Genomic DNA, 20,628 nt, shown 5'->3' with positions numbered 1-20,628 from the left:
CTTGAAATATGTCTGGGTGGTGGTACTCACTGAGAATAAGTAACAATAGTCTTCTCTATTAGTGAAGCGTTGCTTATTCCAGGTAGTACAATATCATGGCAACTCGTTGTGAAGGCAGAGCACAATATGAGAAAGAGCAAATGATGCCTACAATAACTACTTTGTAGTTTCTTAAGAGTTGTCTATGGTGTATCTACACACCGATATTATATAGATTATAAGACATATATGGTTCACAGTTTGTATGACATTCGTTCAGTTATTACTATTTTGTATAAAAAAAAAAAAAAAAAAAAAAGTTTCCAATAATCATAAAAATATGGTGTATTATTGTACTGGTTCTTAGTCCCATATAACAGTTTTGCACTACATGAGATTTTATAGGAAGCTAATGACCATGTTATACAAGGGTTCCTGTATATCTTCTTTCTGCTTTGTTCAGAAAAACTATGAATTTTAACAGAAGCACTGTAAATATGAGGAATGTTAATGATTTGAGAGTATTTTTTTTTTTTTAAGCAAAAAAAAAAAAAAAAAATTTGAATGTTTTTATACATTTCAGATCATATTAAAAAAAAAAAGCAATTCTAAACAAATTTAGAATTGTATGGAATTGGAATTTAAATTTTAGTCGATGCCATCTGTTGGGTTGCATGCAATTTCTACTTTGTTCTTTACCACATCATTCAAAATAAATATGGTCTTTCTATTCTACTGAAATATATATAAATAACAAGCTAACAAAAAATATAAAAGGCCAACCCAACTTTGCAATAAAAAATATAGGATATATAAACTTTTATTCGATGAAACTAACCTGTCTAAAACATTTTCATTCAGAGCACTATAGTACTTCATCTTCATGCATGACAAAGGATCCTTGCAAAGAGCACTCGACGATGTTAGTTCAACATCCCAACTAGAAGGCCATGGCATTAAGTTTTTTTCAATATTAGACTGAATGCCCTTGTCATGTGGTGGTATAATCTATGGAGAAATTATTTGTTTATATCAAAATCACTTACAGTGAAAAATAAATATATAAATGTTTATTAGGAAAAAAATTAATTTCTTGTAAATAATAATAATAATAAAAGTTATTAAAAATAATAACTTTTATTTAACCAACATGTAAAATGTAAGCATAAAATTTACTTAAAGCAAGTTAATAGCTAAAAAAATTCTAAAACAAAATAGCCATAAAAAAATCTCAAAACAAAATTGCTATAAAAAAAAATCATATTAAAATATGATTGAAGTTTCTATCTAGCATAGACATCTTAGTAAACCCTCTTTTTTTTCTTAATCAAAAAGTTAATTTAACTTTTTTTAAAACTTTTTGATGAAAATAAAAGTGTGTGAAATGTGTACCAACGTTTACTCTATTAATGCAAATGCAAAAAAAAAAAAAAAAAAAAAAATGCTTACAAGATAATAAATTTTCCATACAGAGTGCATTACAATAAAAAAATAAAATAAATAAAAATACTTATTATGTGATTGTTCTATGGCTATACTTCTTTAATTCAAAAACCGTCAATGATGCTAAAAGGAGGTTGAAATAATTCAAGTGAAATAAAAAAAAAAAAAAAAAAAAAGTTCAGTCTTCACTAACATAGATATTTTCTTTACTTCCTACACTATGTAAACTTTTCAGATCGAGATTTTCTTGTATAGAGGAAAGGCCGATTGTTTACTGAAATCAATTTTAGTAGGCAATTGGCACTTTTGATAACAGGAACAATTACACCACTCACAGCATGGTTTTCAATGTTTGCAAACTAACAGCTGCTTTTCAATGTTTGCAAACTAACAGCTGCTTTTCAATGTTTGCAAACTAACAGCTGCTTTTAACTCAGTTTTTTTACACTAATTTCGGAAATGTTATTTGTTTTTTTCCTATCACAGCATTTGTTTCACAAATCACTTAAGCTGATATCATAAGTAGTATTATTGAATGTATTAAGTTAAGAGTAAATGCTGGGAATTTAAGCAATACTGCTTTCAGTCATTTGTTTCTTGATCTTGACAGTTCCATGCAGCAGTGTTTATCAGTGTGAGCTCAGTTTATTTTCGCAGTTATCATGGCAAATGTGCTAAAAAGTGAGTAAAATGTCTTCATGGAAGTGTTTGAACAATCTGAACTTATTTTGTTATATTTGTGGAAGTTACGTAGTCCTCAAAGCAAACACAAAATATTACAGAATTTGTAAAAATGTGTATTGTGCTTATTTCGAAGTGAAATTCTGACCCATGTTACACTGAGATTGTGGAAAAATGGTAAAAAGAAGGCCACACCTTTTGCAATTCCCGTGATTTGTTGGGAGCCTAAAAACTATTGTGGAAACTGTTACTTCTGCTTAGTTAATGTAGACGTATGTATGTATTATGTGTGGGCAGCTCCTAGAATATAAGTTCAACTCCGCCTCGTAACTTTGTACTGTTTGTTAACAGACTGTCAAGGTAAGGCCTGTCAAGGCTGTCAAGGTATTCTATGTGTGTAGTGTAAAAAAAATAAATAAATAAAATAAAAAAATTTTTTTTTCTACTTGCATGGGAAATTTTTCCTGCATAGGCAGGAAAAGGATAGGAGAGAGAAAGAGAGGAGGAGGGGGAAAAAAATTTTTTTTCATCCTGCACAGGAAAGAAAAAAAAAACTGTGTGTGTGTACAGTCAGTCCTCGTATAACACGTGTTTACATTACACGAATTCGATCATACACGATTTATAAATAGGGGAACGATATCTTATATAACACGAACTGAATTCGCTTATGCACGATTCGCCTTTGTGTTTACAAGAAATGGCAGTCGAACGCGGAATCGCCCCAACCGAATGCAACACGATAGGAATGAAAAGAAGATTCCGAAAATGTATTTATGTGTTTATATCAGTGAAGGGGAAACACATTTCACCATAATAATGTAAAAACCAACACAATTCTAACTATCGGTATAATCGCAAATGCAATTAGATCGACTTTACTACCAGTTTATAACTGATTCCACTAGCAGAAATGCAACTGGAAATTGTTTTTATTGTTTTATGGTAGTAACCCCTAGAAATGTGCTTTAGGTGTTGTTTATTCAGTTGCTACACGTGCGCAGCTTTGTTTATGTGTATCAAGCGTGCCTCCTCGTTTTGTAATTGTGCTTTATTCCATAAAAATGAATAAAATACTTAAAAGGTGTGAAAAGGAAGCGCCCTGGTGAAGACACTGCAGATTCAGAGAGAAAAAGAAAAGCAATATCGATAAACAGAGGTGGACTGGATCAAAAATTCTTACCCGGGAAAATTTGTAGTGGCCTCATACTAGTGTTTATGGCCAAAATCACACCGGCCATCGGGGTTTCCCCGGTAAGGCTTATGGCCAGTCCGCCACTGTCGATAGCGAAAAAATATGAAACTGTGAAACGCTTTGAGCGAAATGGAAGACCATGATATTGAATGTGCTACGGACCTAAATGAGGCAACGCAGAGAATTACAAAGAATGCAGAGAAAATAAAAAAACTTTCATAGCAGTAACAACTCAAAGTGTAATTAAAATTCATTAGATTAAGACACAAAGAATTGGAAGAGATGCAACGGCTGTCAACTGTTTGGATAGAAAATCAAACAAAAAACAAGTTTGCTTACGATAGAAGCAAAAGCATTAGCAATATTTTATTACGTAATAGTCGTAATAAAATACTTACGTATTTTATTACGATAATTTATTGTGTTTGGTAATGTTTCGGTTACAAATGTGTGTTCATTCGTGGGTGGTCGGCAACCTAACCCCATTTTTCCCATAGGGCCTGTTGTTCATATTGCATGATTTTGCATTGCACGAGGGTTTTTAGGAACACAACTATCGTGCTATACGAGGACTGGCTGTACTGTCATATTGTGTTGTGTATTAGCCTTTTCGAAACCTAAGAGCCACAATCAACAGGATGGCTGCTTCCAGGCACTCGTCCGCAGCCGCAGGAAGGCAGGCCTCCTCTACTATCTGCTTGTCTCCCCCTCCCTGAGGAATGAGTTTCCCATGGAGGAAGTAGAAGACTATCTAAAGACAAAGGGGGTAAGGGGGAAGAAAGGAGGGAGACTTCTTTGGCCCAGAGAAGTTCCAATCCAGGGTAGAATGAGGAGGGAACAAAAAAATAATAATAAATAAATAATAAAATAAAATAATTTTGTTTTTCTTTTTCTCCCCACTTATCTTTTTTTTTGGAGAAAGAGGGGCTGCCCTGCTCTGGAGAGCCCCAGTTCAGAGGAGCAGAACACTGGGGGGGGGGAGAAAAAAAAAGTTTCTCACCCTGCATGGGACTAGAAGGGGGAAAGGAAGAAGACCTATTCCAACTCCAAGGACAGCCCTAGAGCTAGAGCAACTGCAGTGTCAGCCATATATGTCCGACACTATTATGTTTTTCAGATGCCATGTCGGCTGTATAGCGATGACGATTGTTGGAAATTTACATTCTTTTTGAAAAGTGTGGCCTCCAGTGATACATGTGATGAAATTTGCATGGCACTATGAGAAAAAAAAAAAGTGAGTAACTGGTCATTATTTAAAATTCTTTATTATTACAAAATTATGAAGATTTATGGTGTTGTTCAAAACACTCCAAACACATGAAAGTCTGACGAATACTGTCTGGGCAATACGTTGAAACTCGTCTCCTTTCTGCTAGCAACTAATCTTCCTTCTGACCCTTTCAAATTTGCATAACAAAACACATATTCTTCTAACTTTCCTGTTGTTTGCATCGAATTTTGTTGCTAGTACATGAGTATTACCACATTTTGGTTTTTCATGTTTCTCTTTCTGTTCTATATTTAGCAAATAAAAATAAGAAGCTTCCTGAAAGCTTCTTATTTTTATTTATTTTCGCGTGGCACTCTTGTATACCACGTACACACTGACAACTGATATACTAAGTACATATTCTATCACTAATTTCTGATATTACTTTACCCCCTTTCTTAGCGTTGTGTCATATGAACCCATTTGATCCGACAGATCAATGCTTGCTTTTCCCTTATTATATGCTACGATAGGAAGTGGTTTTTATTTATTTATTTATTTTTTTTTTTTTATGAAAACCCCAAACACGAAAGGTATCAAAACCTATAGTACTTAGTACCGTGCATGGGTTGAAGGAGAAGTATGGGGGGAGGGGGATGCCGGAAACTTTGCTCTAGAGACTAAACATGGGTTTTACCACTTCAAGCCTCCAATAAGCAAAGTGGTTTTTTGGCTTCTTTTCGTCTTCCTTTACTGGTGGAGGATCCATCAACCATTTCTGGGGCATACTTTGTTGTTAGTAGTCTCACATCTTGAGCATCTCGCCACTTTAGAACAATAATTCCATTTTTTTTTTTCCTCGGCGATCATCTCCCCTTTATTTAGCTTTGAGTTCATGACTTCTTTGGGCATAAAATTTTTTACTGGCTAGTAATGTACCAACAACGTGAGTTTTTTGATGAAACGATAATACCAGATGGTAGTTGGTATAAAAATTATCTACGTACAAGGTGTGACCTTCATTTAGAAGTCCTTGCGATAACTCTTCAGAGCTAAACCTACGGATTTTATATAATTTTCAGATTTACCTGAATAATAGACCCTGCTCGACCAGGTATATTCTTTAGTGGAATATAACTTGAACAGCTTGATTCCATATCTGTGCACTTTATTTGGTGTATATTGTTGGAATATCAGCCTGCCCCTCCAAGGAATAAGAGTTTCATAAGAGTTCGTCAATGATGAAATCTTGGCAGGGGAAAAATATTTTCTGATATTTCAGCTGCAAAACATCTATAAGGTGCTGTATCTTACTGAGCCTGTCCCCTGGAATAGCAGCCTCATTGTCTGAAAAGTGAATGAAGTGCAGCAATTCAAATCTGTTGCAAGACAATTTTTGTTACTAAGTTATTTGTATAGATCGGTTTGGTTGACCAGTAAGAGGCAATGCTCCCTATTCTTACTAGTCCCATCCACATAAGAAGCCCGAAAAACTTTCTCATCTCATCAAGAGTTTTTGGAACCCACTTTTTTAGATGACTCTGTCATGAAGCTCAGGTACTCTGAATTTTCTGTTTGGCATATCTGTTTGTTTCTGTTACAGTAAGATTTATTACTTCTTCATCAAAAAATAATGAAAACACCTCAAGATAAGTAATGTTTCTTGATACATCTATATGCAGTCCCAATTTGCCTGTAAAATCAAATCTTTTTTGGCATCCTTCATATTCAGTCCATTCAATATCTTGATTTGTTTCAGTCGCTTCAAACTCAGGTTCTTCAGTCTTTTCAAATTGCTCATCAGTGTTTTCTTCTGCCATCCAGTCTTGAAGCACTTCTTCAATATTTTCTGGTATTTCAGTATCTCCTGCTTCATTTGAAGCAAAAATCCCAGTCAGGATCTTTTACCGAATCACCAGCGTCTAAATCTTCTTTTTCACCTTCAGAACTACTACTAAGATTTTCAGCAATTTCTCTTAGTTCCTCTTCTTTTAACCATTGCTTTTTAGATTTTTTTTATTATTATTTTTTTTTTTTTTACAACACACTTGTACAAACTTGTGGAAAAACACAACACAATAATGGGGATAATACAGTGAAATAAAATTGTTTTCACAAAATCTCTAACAATACTGAAACTTATTGCGACGTTTGAGAGTTTATTTTATCGTAATTAGTTTTATTGCAGTGCACACAATAAACTAATTAAAATGACCTTCATATGTATGCCGTAATAGCGTAACACGTGTGTGGCTGACACGGCTTCTCAAATAACCTACTGGGCCATGTTGGCCACATATATGCAACACACAAAAAAAAAACCCTTTTGATATTTTAAGCAAAAAAACCGGCATAACACTGACATTACAATATTTATTTTTGAATTACTAATCAAATTATTTACTAAATATTTTTTGGCCCCCCCGGGAGATTTTTTTCCTTAAACTAGCTTGGCAATCAATGTGTTAAAATTTAAAAAATATATATATTTTAAAATTAATGATGAGATTATGGGTATTAATTATTTCTGGGTTAGCATTAGCCAGCACAGTACGATGCCGTAAAAAGACAGTCTTTGCAAACCCTGGAAGGAGGGGAGGTTCTCAGGGTTCTGGATGAGTTGCTCCAGTTGGTCAGTTGCGAAGCTAGACAGTTGTCTTTAGTTGTTCACGTTGTTCTTCATATAAATCACATTCGAAAAGGATGTAGAGGAATACAATGCAAAGAGTAAGAAGGGCATTGTGTATCCTAATATTTCATCTGCCATTAGCTCACTCCCACATGGAGATAAAATTCTAATTCCATGCCGTTTACTTATATTGGAGAATGTAGCAGCAGAGAGCACTAAAAGTGAAGCTTCTGAAGGTGAAACTGAAGTCTACACACACCTGGAGACATTGAGTCCAGCCCTCAGCTGTTTTCACAGTACCAACTCAATGATCTGGTAAGAGATTTAAATTTACCAAAGGAAACTGCACAACTCCTTTGTTCTAGACTTGAGTCAAAAAATCTTCTAGCACATGGAACATTTTTCTCATGGTACAGATACAGAGAAAGAGAACTAGTCCTCTACTTTTCTGAGGACAATTCTATGGTTCTTTGTATTAATATAAATGACACGGCTTAAATATAGTATTTAAATGAATAAATTAGTTACAATTCCACACAGTGAAGACTTTTTGACTCATCAAAGAAGAGTCTCAAAGGTGTGTTGCTCCAAAATGATAATAGATATGGGCAATTCCAATAGTTCTCTGTGCATTTGAAAGAAATATGAGAACTTGAAGTTGACAAATATTAAGTATGAAGAACATGGCTGGTTAGTCTGTGCTGCCTTTAAAGTGATAGATAAAAAGCAAGACAAAAATACTTTGCTTTTTGTGTAAGTGGGACAGTGTGGCAAGGAGTAAGCACTGGGATGTCAAGGTCTGGCCAAAGAATATAGTTGATAAACCTCTAGTAGACCCCAAAACTGTCCTCCTTCCAACCTAGCACATCAGACTGGGTTTGATGAAACACACTGTGAAAGCTTTACCTCAGGAAGTTCCCAGCTTCAACTACCTGTGTACTAAATTCTCATCAATTCACCCAAGAGAAGCTAAAACAAGGTTTTTTGTTGAATCTCAAATTTACAAACTGATTAGGGACCAAGATTTTGAGGGAACTATGAATAAAAGAGAAAAACATGCATAGATAACTTCAGGTCTGTTGCTGAGAACTTTTAGGGATCCAGACTACAAGAATATAATTGAAAATAAGCTGGCAAACTTCAAGAAGCTGGGTTACAATATGAGTATCAAGGTACATTTTTTACACTCCCACATTTGACTACTTCCCAGAAAATCTAGGAAGTGTTAGTAAAGAATAGGGTGAAAGGTTTCACCAGGACATTAAAGACATGGAGATGAGATACCAGGAGAGGTTGTAATTTCAACATGATGGCTGACTATTGCTGAATGCTGAAAATCAAAGAAACAAAGATTTGTCCCATTGTAGATCAGTTTTTAAAATGAGAGTGAGTGTTTAGTAGACTTTTTATCACACTGCACTTTTTAATAGTTTTTACAACATGTATTTAAATACAAAAGTCCGGTAAAAGTAGCATTTTGTTATAATTTCAGTGCACAAATTCTGCTAAAATTAATAAAAATTTGTGAAAAATCTAATTTTCTTTTGTGATTTTTGAAGAAACCTAATGTGATGAAAACAAATGGAAATCATTTTTGAAATGATTCAGAAAGACCCTTTTCTGAGAAAACATTAGTGAATTTCTTCAAAACGCAGAGTAGCATTATCAAACATTGCAGTGAAATTAAAGTTTTTTGAGAGACAAACTAAAGTCATGTTTGCAATGAATGCAACAAAATTTCATTCTAGTTTCATTAATTTGTGCATCAAGAGGATTAAATAATTGCAATACTCAAATTGTTTAAGATACTTGTATACTTAAAAACTCATGCTTAAGACATGCTTAATTTAGTTGTATTTAGATAAATTCATAACCCATTTAATTATTTCACATTTTTTAAGCAACAGCAACATAACTATTACAAAATATATATTATACTGCAATAGAAAGTGGTTTATATTCTATTTTATCATCCAACAGAACACAATTAACACAAGCCCGAAAACAAGCCAAATCACCTCTTACTAACTTGGTTCCTATATGATGAATTTTCATGACATTTTATATTTGGGCCTTTTAGAAAGATTTTTCAATCAATCTAAATTTCATTAAAACTGGATCCAGCAATTATTATTATTATTTTTTTTTTCTGTCCACAAGTAATTCTAATTCCAGTAGATGGAGTTTCATGGAATTTTGTATTCAGATCTTTCAGAAAGATATGTTAAGCCTCTTCAAATTGCATTAAAATCTGACCAATAGAAATCTTCGCAATTATCTTTTTTCTCCTATACATAGCATGCAAGCTATCCATATACTGTAGCTGAAGCACTGGATATTATGTTTATTGCTATGCACTGGTTACAGGAATAAATGGGCAATGCAGTGGAAGACCAGAAACAAAAATGTTCTCAGTTCACACTAAGTAAGTTATTACTTACTGCACTTCTTTTTTTTTTTTTTTTTTAAATCATGAATTAAATATAGCATTAATTATCATTATAACTGTATGCAAGCTTAATTTAAATATACTTATAAATCTTTACCTGAGCACCATTACTCCAATAAACCTAGAAAAAGAAAAATGAAATATTTAGAACAATGAGCAGTTCTAATGTTTTATTTATTTATATTTTCAATAAAAACAAAACAAGTTACAAATTATTTTTGGTTAAATTGTGTAATAATCATTAATAATTATGCAAATTAATCAAATATACTTCATACATAAAATATTCTTAAACAGAGATTAGCCTTTGTTAAAAATAAACACTAATTTTCTTATACAGTGGTGGCCACATAAATTGCTTCCCTACAAATTTTTTTAAAAAACAAGTAACAGAGTGAATACGCTTATTACATGACTAAAAATGATTAAATATCATATTATACTGATAAAAGAAATTATCAAACCAGCAAGAACACCTTTCCACTATGATCAATGTGTTCCAAGACAATACAGTAAAAGTTCATTAATCACACACTAATAAAGGGATAAATCAAATTATAGAATATAATTATTTATAAATATTTTCAAGTTTTAGTTCATTTTTATAAACTATGACCAAATTTTCTTGTTTTTACAAGCAAATATATTCACAATCTAGCAGTATATACAAATATGAAAAATAAAAAGAAAATTTTATGAAATATAATACATTCAAAAGAACACTGAATACAAAGAATTCAAATCAAACAAGAGATAAAGAAAATGATCTTCTAAAACACAAAGTGTTAAATGTTAATAACTGCAATTCACTAAAACAAACACTGTCATTCCCAAATGTATTATCATTCTTGAAGAAATCTGAAACTGTGTCGTGTGTATATTCTACTGCCATTCCATAATGTTGTTAGTCAAAAATATTTTTTGAATTCCTCATTTTAACTTTAAAATTTAATAAGAGTACCAAAGCAGCTTCTTTTTCATGTAATTTAATTTTGTCTTTTTTTTAAAAACTTTATTCCTCATTTACTTCACCTCAAAATGCTGTTGCTATTTTTATTTCTTTCTGTATATCCAGCCTCCCTGTGTTCATGCATACATCCCTAAAATTAATAACTTTTTTGGCCACTGTTGTGCAATACATTTTCACCTTTGATTCCATCTAAATCAAAAAGAATGCATTCATCATTTAATAGCTTTTTTTTAATGCATTTTTTTTGTATTTCATTTCTTTATTTTGTTTTACTTCATTCAAACTAATAACCCAGTTGTAAATAGCACTTTTTATGTCATAATTTTTAATACTAGTCAGTGTATTTTCTCCTCTTAGGGCCTCCTCACTCACAGAACTATCAATTTAAAAAAAAATAATAATAAATAAAAAAACAAGGTCCAGAGGTTATATGAAGAGGTACTACTCCTAACAGATAAGAAAAGGCACTACATAGAGCCATCATTGCTTGATAAAATTCAACAGCAACGGGATGTCGAAGTGCATTACCTAACAAGGCCTTAATTTTTTTTTTTTTTTTCTGTTGCATAATTTTCCTTTTTCATTGTGAAACTATTATGCAAAAAAAAAAAAAAAAAGTTCAGAACTGTTTACTTAAATTTCCGTTTGGGAAACCTTTCCATTCAGCATAAATAAAATATGTATATTTAAAAAAGGCAATCAAAACTATAGACGACTCAAATTAGAGAGAGTTTACTGTAGTAGTAGCAATAATAATAAGGTTGAAGTGATTGCTGAGGCAGATAGTGGCACCATCTGGTCACTCCCAAGAACTACCACTAGATGGATGTAAGCTAAAGCTAAACAGGTTCACCTCCATAGATGGACGATGATGTCGAATAGAAGTAATAACCATACTGCGTCGAGCATAGTGCAGAATGAAGTCACGGCCTTAGGCAGAGGGATTGGTTCAAAAAGTCTGAGACAGTCTTCTGGGGAAGACAGTGGGCAAGTGGCACTGTTCCCCTTATATGGTTATCACAAGGGATTGTTATTGTTATTTAGGAGCATTAGCAACTAAGGCCATATTGCTCCGGGAATATGCGGTGGTCATTCCCTGACCTTTCCGCATCCTCGGTATTTGGTGGTGACAGGCTCGAACCCCGGTCTAATCAAGAAGCGTGTGCTACACACTGCTGCTCCTTCCCACCTGGCTACGGAGGCGCCTGTTATCACAAGGGAAGGGCAAAACTATCCTATAGACCAATATGACAACATACTGGTTGAGACTACATACAAGTAGTTGGAACGATTCCCAGATATTCAGGTCACCAAACAGTGAATAGAAAACCAGAGAAAGACCATCGTCACAAAGAACTGGGTAGCTCCTGCAATCTTGGAAAAAATTCAAGCAGGATGTGAACAGCCAACTACAAAGAAAAATAATTTGAACAACATGGAACAAGAGGAGGAAGAGCAAGAAGAAATACAACCCAGTGCAGCTGAACTGGAAAGAGTCAAAGTTATGATATCCAGAATATAAGACGAGTGGAAGAAGGCCCTAAGCAAATTCGAGGGAATGGACCCTACAAAGACCCACTTGATACCAAAGCAGAGACCCAATATAATCCTCTGGCAAATCACAGACCACCTAAATCAGCAAATAATACCACTAACTCGAAAACAACGGTGCAACACTGGAGGCCATCCATGGCCACATACTCTGCTGCCATAGCAGACACTAGGATTAATGGAAGAGAAATGAGAGACCAGCAGCAGAAGAACTAAAAAAAAAAAAAAACAAGGACCTACTAGCTTGGGAAAGAAGACTTCAGCAGAATATAGAAGAATTAATTGTCAAGATAGGCCAACTGACTCAGTACTACCATGGTAATATGAGTAAGAAATTAATTGGAAAAGTGAAGAGCATCTTCAAGAGAGAGGCAATGTTCACAGCAAAAACAAGACCAAAAATCAGAGAATACTTAGACGCACAGAAGAAGCCGATTTCAGTAAGACTATGCCAATACAAAGAGAGCTCCCAGAGGAAAATAAACAACCAAATCTTCAACAAAAACCAAAGAGCCTTCTACAGGAGTATCAGATAAGATGAGAAAGATAGAAACAGACCACCTTAAAACGATCAAGGAGATCTCGGGCAACATATGGAGCATGTGAAGTAAAACAACAGCCAAGTCACCTGGATAGAACTGAAAGGAACAAAACCAAGGAAGAGGAAGGGGGGGGGGGGGAGAGAGAGAGAGAGAGAGAGAGAGAGAGAGAGAGAGAGAGAGAGAGAGAGAGAGAGAGAGAGAGAGAGAGAGAGAGAGAGAGAGAGAGAACATCATGGCCAAACAGCATAAAGGATTCAGGCAGATGAGCAAAGGATGTGAGGAGCAATTAACCATTGATGCCACATTATAGAGCAAGCCTACAAGAAGTGCCGCAACTTGTACATGGCTACATAGATTACCACAAGGCCTTTGATTGTGCTTCATAGCTGGCTAATGTATGCTGAAGATTTACAAAGTCAATCTGACAGTAACAAAATTCCTAGAAGCAACATGGCAAAATGAAGTACCACCATCAGGTCGAGAGGAAGCCTTCCGAGAGATGCGCTGAATCCACTGTGGTTCTATCTAGCACTCAACCTGCTATCCACCATGCTCAACAATAGCAAGTATAGATATAACCTCAAAGAAGGAAGAAAAGCCTCTACATACTCTCCCACCTGATGTACATGGATGACATCAAGCTCTACACAGAACCGAAAAGTAAGCAATTCCAGCAACTACTCTGGATCACCAAGAATTCAGCAATGATATCAGGATGGAATTCGGCTAGACAAATGAAGACCGGTAAACAGATCGAAGCCATGACAGGTGGAGAGACCTTAAAATTCCGGGGGGGGGGGGGGGTGATGCAGATTCAGTAGTTAGAGCACAAGAAGATCAAGGCCTGCCTGACCAAAAAACTCCATCAGAGACTCAGAAGCCTGCTCAAAGCCAAGCTGAAAGGAAAGAACAAAGTTAAAGCCATAAACACCTATAAGGTCCCAGTGTTAACATACTCCTTTGGGATCAGAGATTGGATTAACACAGAGCTGGAGAATATCATGAGAAACAAGACAATAATAAACAAAGCTGCCAACACCACCCAAAATCAGCCATGGAGAGACCAACAATAGCTCGGAAAGGAGGAAGGGGCCTGATAGACCTCATTGAGCAATACAAGACTCCAATAGCTAACCTGAAGGATTACTTCCACAAAAACACAGCAGCACTTTACCAGGCCATAGGGAAGACAGACCAGCAGCATACCCCACTCAAACCAAGTGAGGAGTCCCTTCCTGCTCAGATAGAGCAAAAAGATAGAAATATGGACAAAGAAGACTCTCCATGTTAGACACTACAATGACGACAATCAAGGCCACATAGATAAAATAGCTTCCAATGCATGGCTCACGAGCGGGATGCTCATCCCTGAGACTGAAGAATTCATGATTCATGCTCGCCATCCAACACCAGGATCTATAGAAAATACATTGCAAAGAAGCCTGGAGTGTCAGATGACATGTCAACAATGCCACTTGGCCTCAGAAACAATCCAACACATCACCCAGACAGAGTACTCATAGACATGACCAGATAGCCAGGATAAAACATCTGAGGCTAGTGAGGAAATACCAGTTGATCAAAGAAAGTGTACTGTATTACAAGTATAACTCTCACGCCAGCCATACTAGAGACCCCAAACCCACAAGCTGTACTGGGACTGCACCATAATAATGGACAAAACAATCCGACACAACAGACCAGACATAACTATTGTTGAAAAGAAGGAAAAGGCTACCTATCTGACTGACAGTGCTGCCCAACACTGTCATTCAGATAGGTAGCTGCAACCTCCAGAAAACACATGAGGCAAAGATTAAGAAGTACACTTGATTTCAGGGACTGGTGGGAGTCATCATGGAACAAATATTATGAAATGAATAAAAGAGTGGTTGAGTGGGAGAAGACAGAGTGGTAATCAATGGACGCTGCTCTTTGTGGACTAATGTTATTAGTGGAGCCCCCCAGGGTTCGGTGTTGGGCCCATTGTTTTGCATATTTATCAGTGATATTGATGAAGGTATATCAGGCTTAATGTACAAGTTTGCAGATGTTACAAAGGTTGGCAGGATTGTTAATGACAGTGCTACTGCAACAGGATCTAGAAAAGTTGGGCAGATGGGCTAAGAAGTGGCAACCAAAGTTTAACATTGACAAATGCAAAATACTGCATATAGGTAGAAGTAACCTCAGAGAAACATACTAACTGTGTCATACTACACTTAGGGTGGTAGAAAATGAAAAAGATCTGGGAGTAATTGTGCAGTCAGATATGAAGTTTTCTGAACAGTGCAGACTGGCTTCCAGAGCAGGTCATGGGGTCGTCAATGATATATATATACAGGAATTTTGCGAGTAGGGAAAAGGAGGTGATTATCCCTTTTTATAAGGCCATGCCTTGAATCTGCATACAGGTCTGGAGGCCTCATTTTAGGAAGGATGTTAAGTTGCTTGAGCGAGTACAGAGAGGGAAAAACAAAATTGGTGAGGGGTACAAAGGGGTCCTCTTATCAAGAAAGGCTTATGTTCTGCAAATTGCAGCATCTGGAGACTAGGCACCTATGACGTGATCTGATTGAGATGTATAAGGCCTTGAATGAGCAGGTTGAGCAGACTTAATTCTGACGGGATTCTTCCTCTTGCTTACATTACAAACCTGAGGGGGGCATAAATTCAAATTGAGGAAGGACGATTGTAGAGTGGATGTGCAGAAATTTGCCTTTGCTAGCGAGTAGTTGATTGCTGGAACAAACTTCCATCTGTTGTGGAAGTTGATAGCTTAAATAAATTCAAGGAGGAACTGGACAAACTTTTAGAGGGAATGGACATGTGAAATGGTTTATTTAGCTGATGCTACATAAGCTTGCTTTCTTGCATCTCATGCCTCTACTACTACCACTAGTGTCAGGGACTGAAGCACTTGATTTTGGTCTCATATTTTGTGCTGAATAAGTATTAAGTTTGTGTTGATTCTTATTCCGTAATTCTTTTCTCCATTTCCTGGAAGTATAAACTGAATAATTGCTGATAACAATTACTTAATTGACTGAGTTCTTTTGTAAATTTTAAGTTGCATTATTAATTATTTTTCTCTCATAGTGTGAGAGTGAATGAGGACAGTTTCCTTGGTTGTTAGACTCCAAGGATGTCGTGTTCCATTAGAATCAGTTCTTTATAAGATACAGGCAACCCCCATATAACATGGCACTTTTACAACACAGCTTCGGTCTAACATGATTGATGAATTGCTGCAATCCTCGCATAACACGGTACTTCTACAAGGTTTCATTCTAACACAGTTTGAGAATTGCTGGAAATCTCATATAACACGGTATATTTGAGCTTTTGTGCTGGGAAAACCTTGCTATTATGTTAGATATAATTTTCAATGTTTCCATTCCTTTTTGTGAATCCCTGTACTGTTGACTCACTAGTTGTTATTGCCTTCGTGATATTTTTCTATAGCACATTTCTGGAGGTCACTACCATAAAACAATATAAAAAATTTGCACTTTCCATTTTATTGGGCTTTTCAGTTAGTGCAATCAATCATAAATGGGTAGTAAACTCGATCTTCTTGTGTTTGCAAGAAGATCGAGTTTTTCACGTTATTGTGTTGAAATGTGTTTCTCCATTCATGAAATATTCAATTATATAAAAAACAAATAAATATTCAGAAACTCATTACTCCGTGTCTCACTTGTGCATATCGTGTTCTTTGTTATTAATTGCTTGTAATTTTTACTGTTTTAAATTTTTCAACAAAAAAAAAAGTCAGTAAACAGAAACATCAATTAGTACTACATATTACAGTATGTATTGATTAAGCTGTGTATGTAAGCATAAATTTATTTTTATTTTGCTAACTGGAAAATATTATTCTGATTTTCACGTATTAATTAAAGCGGGGGTCCACTGTATTTTGTTGGGAGATCCCCGGGTTAGGTTCTGTGCTATTGAACTTGTGCTTGTTTGAGACTATAAAAAATAATTGCAACTTCAAAGAGTGCAGTTCGTGACTTTTAAAGAGAGCAGAAGGTACATGAAATCTAGATGCTGCAGAAGAGATTACTTAGCAGTGATGAAGAGGAAGAAAATTAAAAGAATGTACATTATCTCACATATAAGTATCATAGTTTTGAAGGTAAAAAGTTTGTTTAGTTATTACTATGTAAGTTACTGCTATTATAAAAAAAAGTTAAAATATTAAGTTATTACTACTATAAAAATTAAGTTTCCAATAATTATAAAAAACAAGGCTTATTTTTAAGGCTTATAAAGGGGAGTTATGTTCCAAGAAGGTTGGAACATAACTCCCCTTTTTGTACTGATCCCGTATAATAAGGTTTCACATTACACGAGATTTTGTAGGAACCAAACTACCGTGTTATGAGGGTTACCTGTATTTGTTTTCTTATCTAATTTGCGAGAAGCATCACAAATGATGGCCTTGTAAATTATGCATAATTAGTTATTTGTTGTTTGAAACCATTGGTGGCCTTACTAAAATGTGTTAGTTTGGTCTACTAATATTTCTTCCTTTCTATGATCTTCTACTACTACTACACGGATCTAAGAAAGGTGATCAAAGAGATGTGGCATAAGCAACAAGCATAAGCTACATCCCAATTGTAGTGTAAACCACTGGTATGGTACCAAAGACCTTACATAACAGCCTAGGAGCAACAGATTTGGCAGAGAACACATATAAGGAACTCCAGAAAGTCGCAATCCTGACATAACAACCACCCTGTGCACTTGGTAGCAGCATCACGAGGTGGAACCCTCATCAGGAAGAAATAATATAATAATTTTTTTTAAATAATACGATCTACTACTCAACCCAACACTGATACACTTCATAGAAGCAACCATGGTGAAATGGAGGACCACCATTAAGGTCGAGAACACCACGACCAGACCAATCCCAATTAGAAGAGGAATCCAAGGCGCTGAGCCCACTATGGTTCTTTCTAGCACTCAATCCACTGCCCACCATGCAAAACAACAGCAAGTACGGACATACCCCTAAAAGCAAGGAGGAATGACCTGTACACCCATCTCGCACCTGATGTACATGGATGACGTCAAACTCTATGATACAACTGAGAATGAACTCCAGCAGCTATTCCAAATCACCAAAGAGTTCAGCACCGACATAAGGACACAATTTGACCCAGACAAATGCAAGACCAATGGACTGCATCAAGGAAATCCAGTTGGCCAAAACTACCAGCTGAAGACCAGTGAAGAATTTGATTATCGGAGACTGAAGAGCTTACTAAAATCAAAGCTGAGTGGCAAAAACATGGTCACAGCCATAAGGAGGAGATTATGAGAATGACTAGGATAATGATGATCAAGAGCCACCAACACCAATACTGATCATAGCCCGGAAATAAGGAGGGAAGTGCTTGCAGACCACACTGAACACGAGAAGGTGATTAAGAACCTATGAGATTACTTCTGGGAAAACAAAGCACTAATCTACCACCCCATATGAAAAAGTAGACAAATGGCACAGACTGTTCAACCTTAATAAGGAGACCCCGCTCACACCGACGGAAGAAACAAAGATAGGCAAAGAAGGCACTTATGATTGACACTACAATGATCTCCAATGACACTACACAGATTAAGATGGCTTCCAAACAGTGGCTCACGAGTGGGAGATTCTTCCCTGAGACTGAAGGATTCACACTCACCATCCAAGACCAGGTAATCACACCAGGAACTACACTGTCAAGGACCCCAGGATAACAGATGACGATGCCACGTGGTTCCAGAAACAATCCAACACATTACCCACCACAGGATGACTGGGTTATCCTCCAGACAGAGTACGCTTATATGCTTAGACGTGACCAGATTGCCAGGATAAAACATCAGAAGCTAGAACAAAACAGCAGTCGATCAAAGAAAATGTACCATATTATAAGTACAAACACCTCAAGCTATATTAGAGATCCCTAATCATAAACTATACTGGAACCATGCCATAATAACAGACAAGATGATCTGACACAGCAGACCAGACATAGCAACCCTCAATCAACAAGAAGGAAAAGGCTATCTACCTAATCAATATAGCAGTGCTCAACCCAAGCAACCTTCAGAAAACCTATGAGGAAAAGATCAGGAAGTAGTAATAGTATTCATCATATAATGCAAGGAATCCACGGGCTTTTGCTGCACTGGCAAAAAAAAAAAAAAAAACAGGTAGATAAGAAGGGGCAACTTATTTTCCAGCAATCAATTATTTGCTGTAACACAGTATTCCAAATTTGGTCTTACAATTGCCATATACAGTGGGATTATGACCTCCCTTCTACAAGATAACGTTCGAGAAATCATCCATATGACACCATCGGCTTTCCTGACTGCCTGTTTAAACTGTTCAGAAAACTTCATATCTGCCAGGTCCCTTTCCTCCTCTTGTCTAAAACACCTGGCACGGGACAGAAACTAATCCCATTAAGGGTAAAAGGTTTTTTTTTTTTTTCCCATTGATAATAAGAATAGTCAGCATTAGTAAAGGGTTGTACATATTTTATAAAATCAGATTTTTTTTTTTTTTTTCCCTTTTGGTTCACTTCACTGACCCCCAAAGATTAATTACCATCTGGCAGGAAGCATATCACATTCCTGTTACCATGTTACATCAGATTTTTGATGTAACTAGGCAACAGTTTGTTATTATTTGGTTTTTAGGAGCATTAGCAACTAAGGCCATATTGCTCCGGGATATGCGGTGGTCATTCCCTGACCTTTCTGCATCCTCCGTATTTGGTGGTGACAGGCTCGAACCCCGGTCTAATCAAGAAGCGTGTGCTACGCACTGCTGCTCCTTCCCACCTGGCTACGGAGGCAGCCTAGCCAACAGTAACTTCAGATTTTTGATCTTCTCTTTGCAGAAATTTTCCGTGACACAATGTGGCAGAAGTTTTTTATAGGATATAAATCTGTTATATTTCCCAGTCACAATAACATTTAAGATATAGGAGTCTTCCATAGAATTCTTCATCTAAAGTTAAAACAGAATAGTATTTGATAAAAATTAATCAACATGCTGGAAACTGCAAGAAATGATCGTATAATACTACACTCATACATCACCTGCAATGCAGTAAGGGACACCAAGTCATGTCGAAAAATAGTTTTCTATTTCCTGAAAGTGGTCTCTGATAAAGGGGAGAAGAGTTTCCTTTAAATATTTTTTGTTTTTTTTTTTATGGTCATTACGAACAGTACTATTTAACAAAGTATATTTATTCTGCACACTCTTTGCTTGCAATGCGCCCAAAACTAGTTGATTCGATGGAAATTTCACTGCTGAGTCAATGCAGTCAGGGTGATAAGCTTAACTGGGTCTACACCAAAAGTGGTGGTGGTTCCATCTGATCCAAGAAGGTTAAATTTTGACATAACAGCAGGTTACAGATTCCCATTGTCCAATTGGTATATTCTTTATCCAAGGTTAGGCATTACTTCCTAATGTATCTGATCAGTAGAGACATCTATATGCTTTTGGACCGTTCATGAAAGCCTATACAGTTCTTTTACTCACCTTTACTACAGCATGCACTCCTCCCAATTAGCATTTAGATCTGCGGAGCTTGCAGGATGATCATGGAAGTGTAGGAATATTAAAAGTGTGTCATCTGCGAGAGTAGAGAGAGAAAAAATCTTTATTGTACACTAAAGATACAATAATATGCCTGCCACAGCCAGGAGGCCAGGGGCTTGACAATGATATAGGGTAATATAAAAATATGTACAGTATGTACTAAACTAAACTAAACTTTCAGTTCTACTGTACATTTCCTTTTGACATTTCTTTAAGAATTCAGTTTATATGCCATATCACTGTTAAATAAAAACTTATGCATGTGCTAGCATGTAGATGCCTTTATGCATGGAATAATGCATAAGCATGCATCGATTACACAATCTGCAAATGAGAAGCATTCAGCATGATA

At 35.9% G+C, this 20,628-nt stretch overlaps 1 protein-coding gene across 1 annotated transcript in view; it reads right to left on the bottom strand.

Moving 5' to 3' along the window:
* Pgm2a (phosphoglucomutase 2) overlaps window positions 1–20,628 on the bottom strand; it is a 184,905-nt gene that overhangs the window by 126,603 nt on the left and 37,674 nt on the right. The window contains exons 5-6 of the mRNA XM_090390365.1: window positions 9,684–9,707; window positions 818–987 (exon numbers count right to left, since the gene is read on the bottom strand). Of these exons, the coding sequence (XP_090246491.1) occupies window positions 818–987; window positions 9,684–9,707 (194 nt within the window). The remainder of the gene's footprint in view (window positions 1–817; window positions 988–9,683; window positions 9,708–20,628) is intronic.

The sequence above is a fragment of the Mastigoproctus giganteus genome, chromosome 2, assembly GCF_048544385.1.
Source record: "Mastigoproctus giganteus isolate SK-2022 chromosome 2, ASM4854438v1, whole genome shotgun sequence".
Lineage (NCBI taxonomy): Eukaryota > Metazoa > Arthropoda > Arachnida > Uropygi > Thelyphonidae > Mastigoproctus > Mastigoproctus giganteus.
This window is presented reverse-complemented; position numbering and strand designations above follow the sequence as displayed.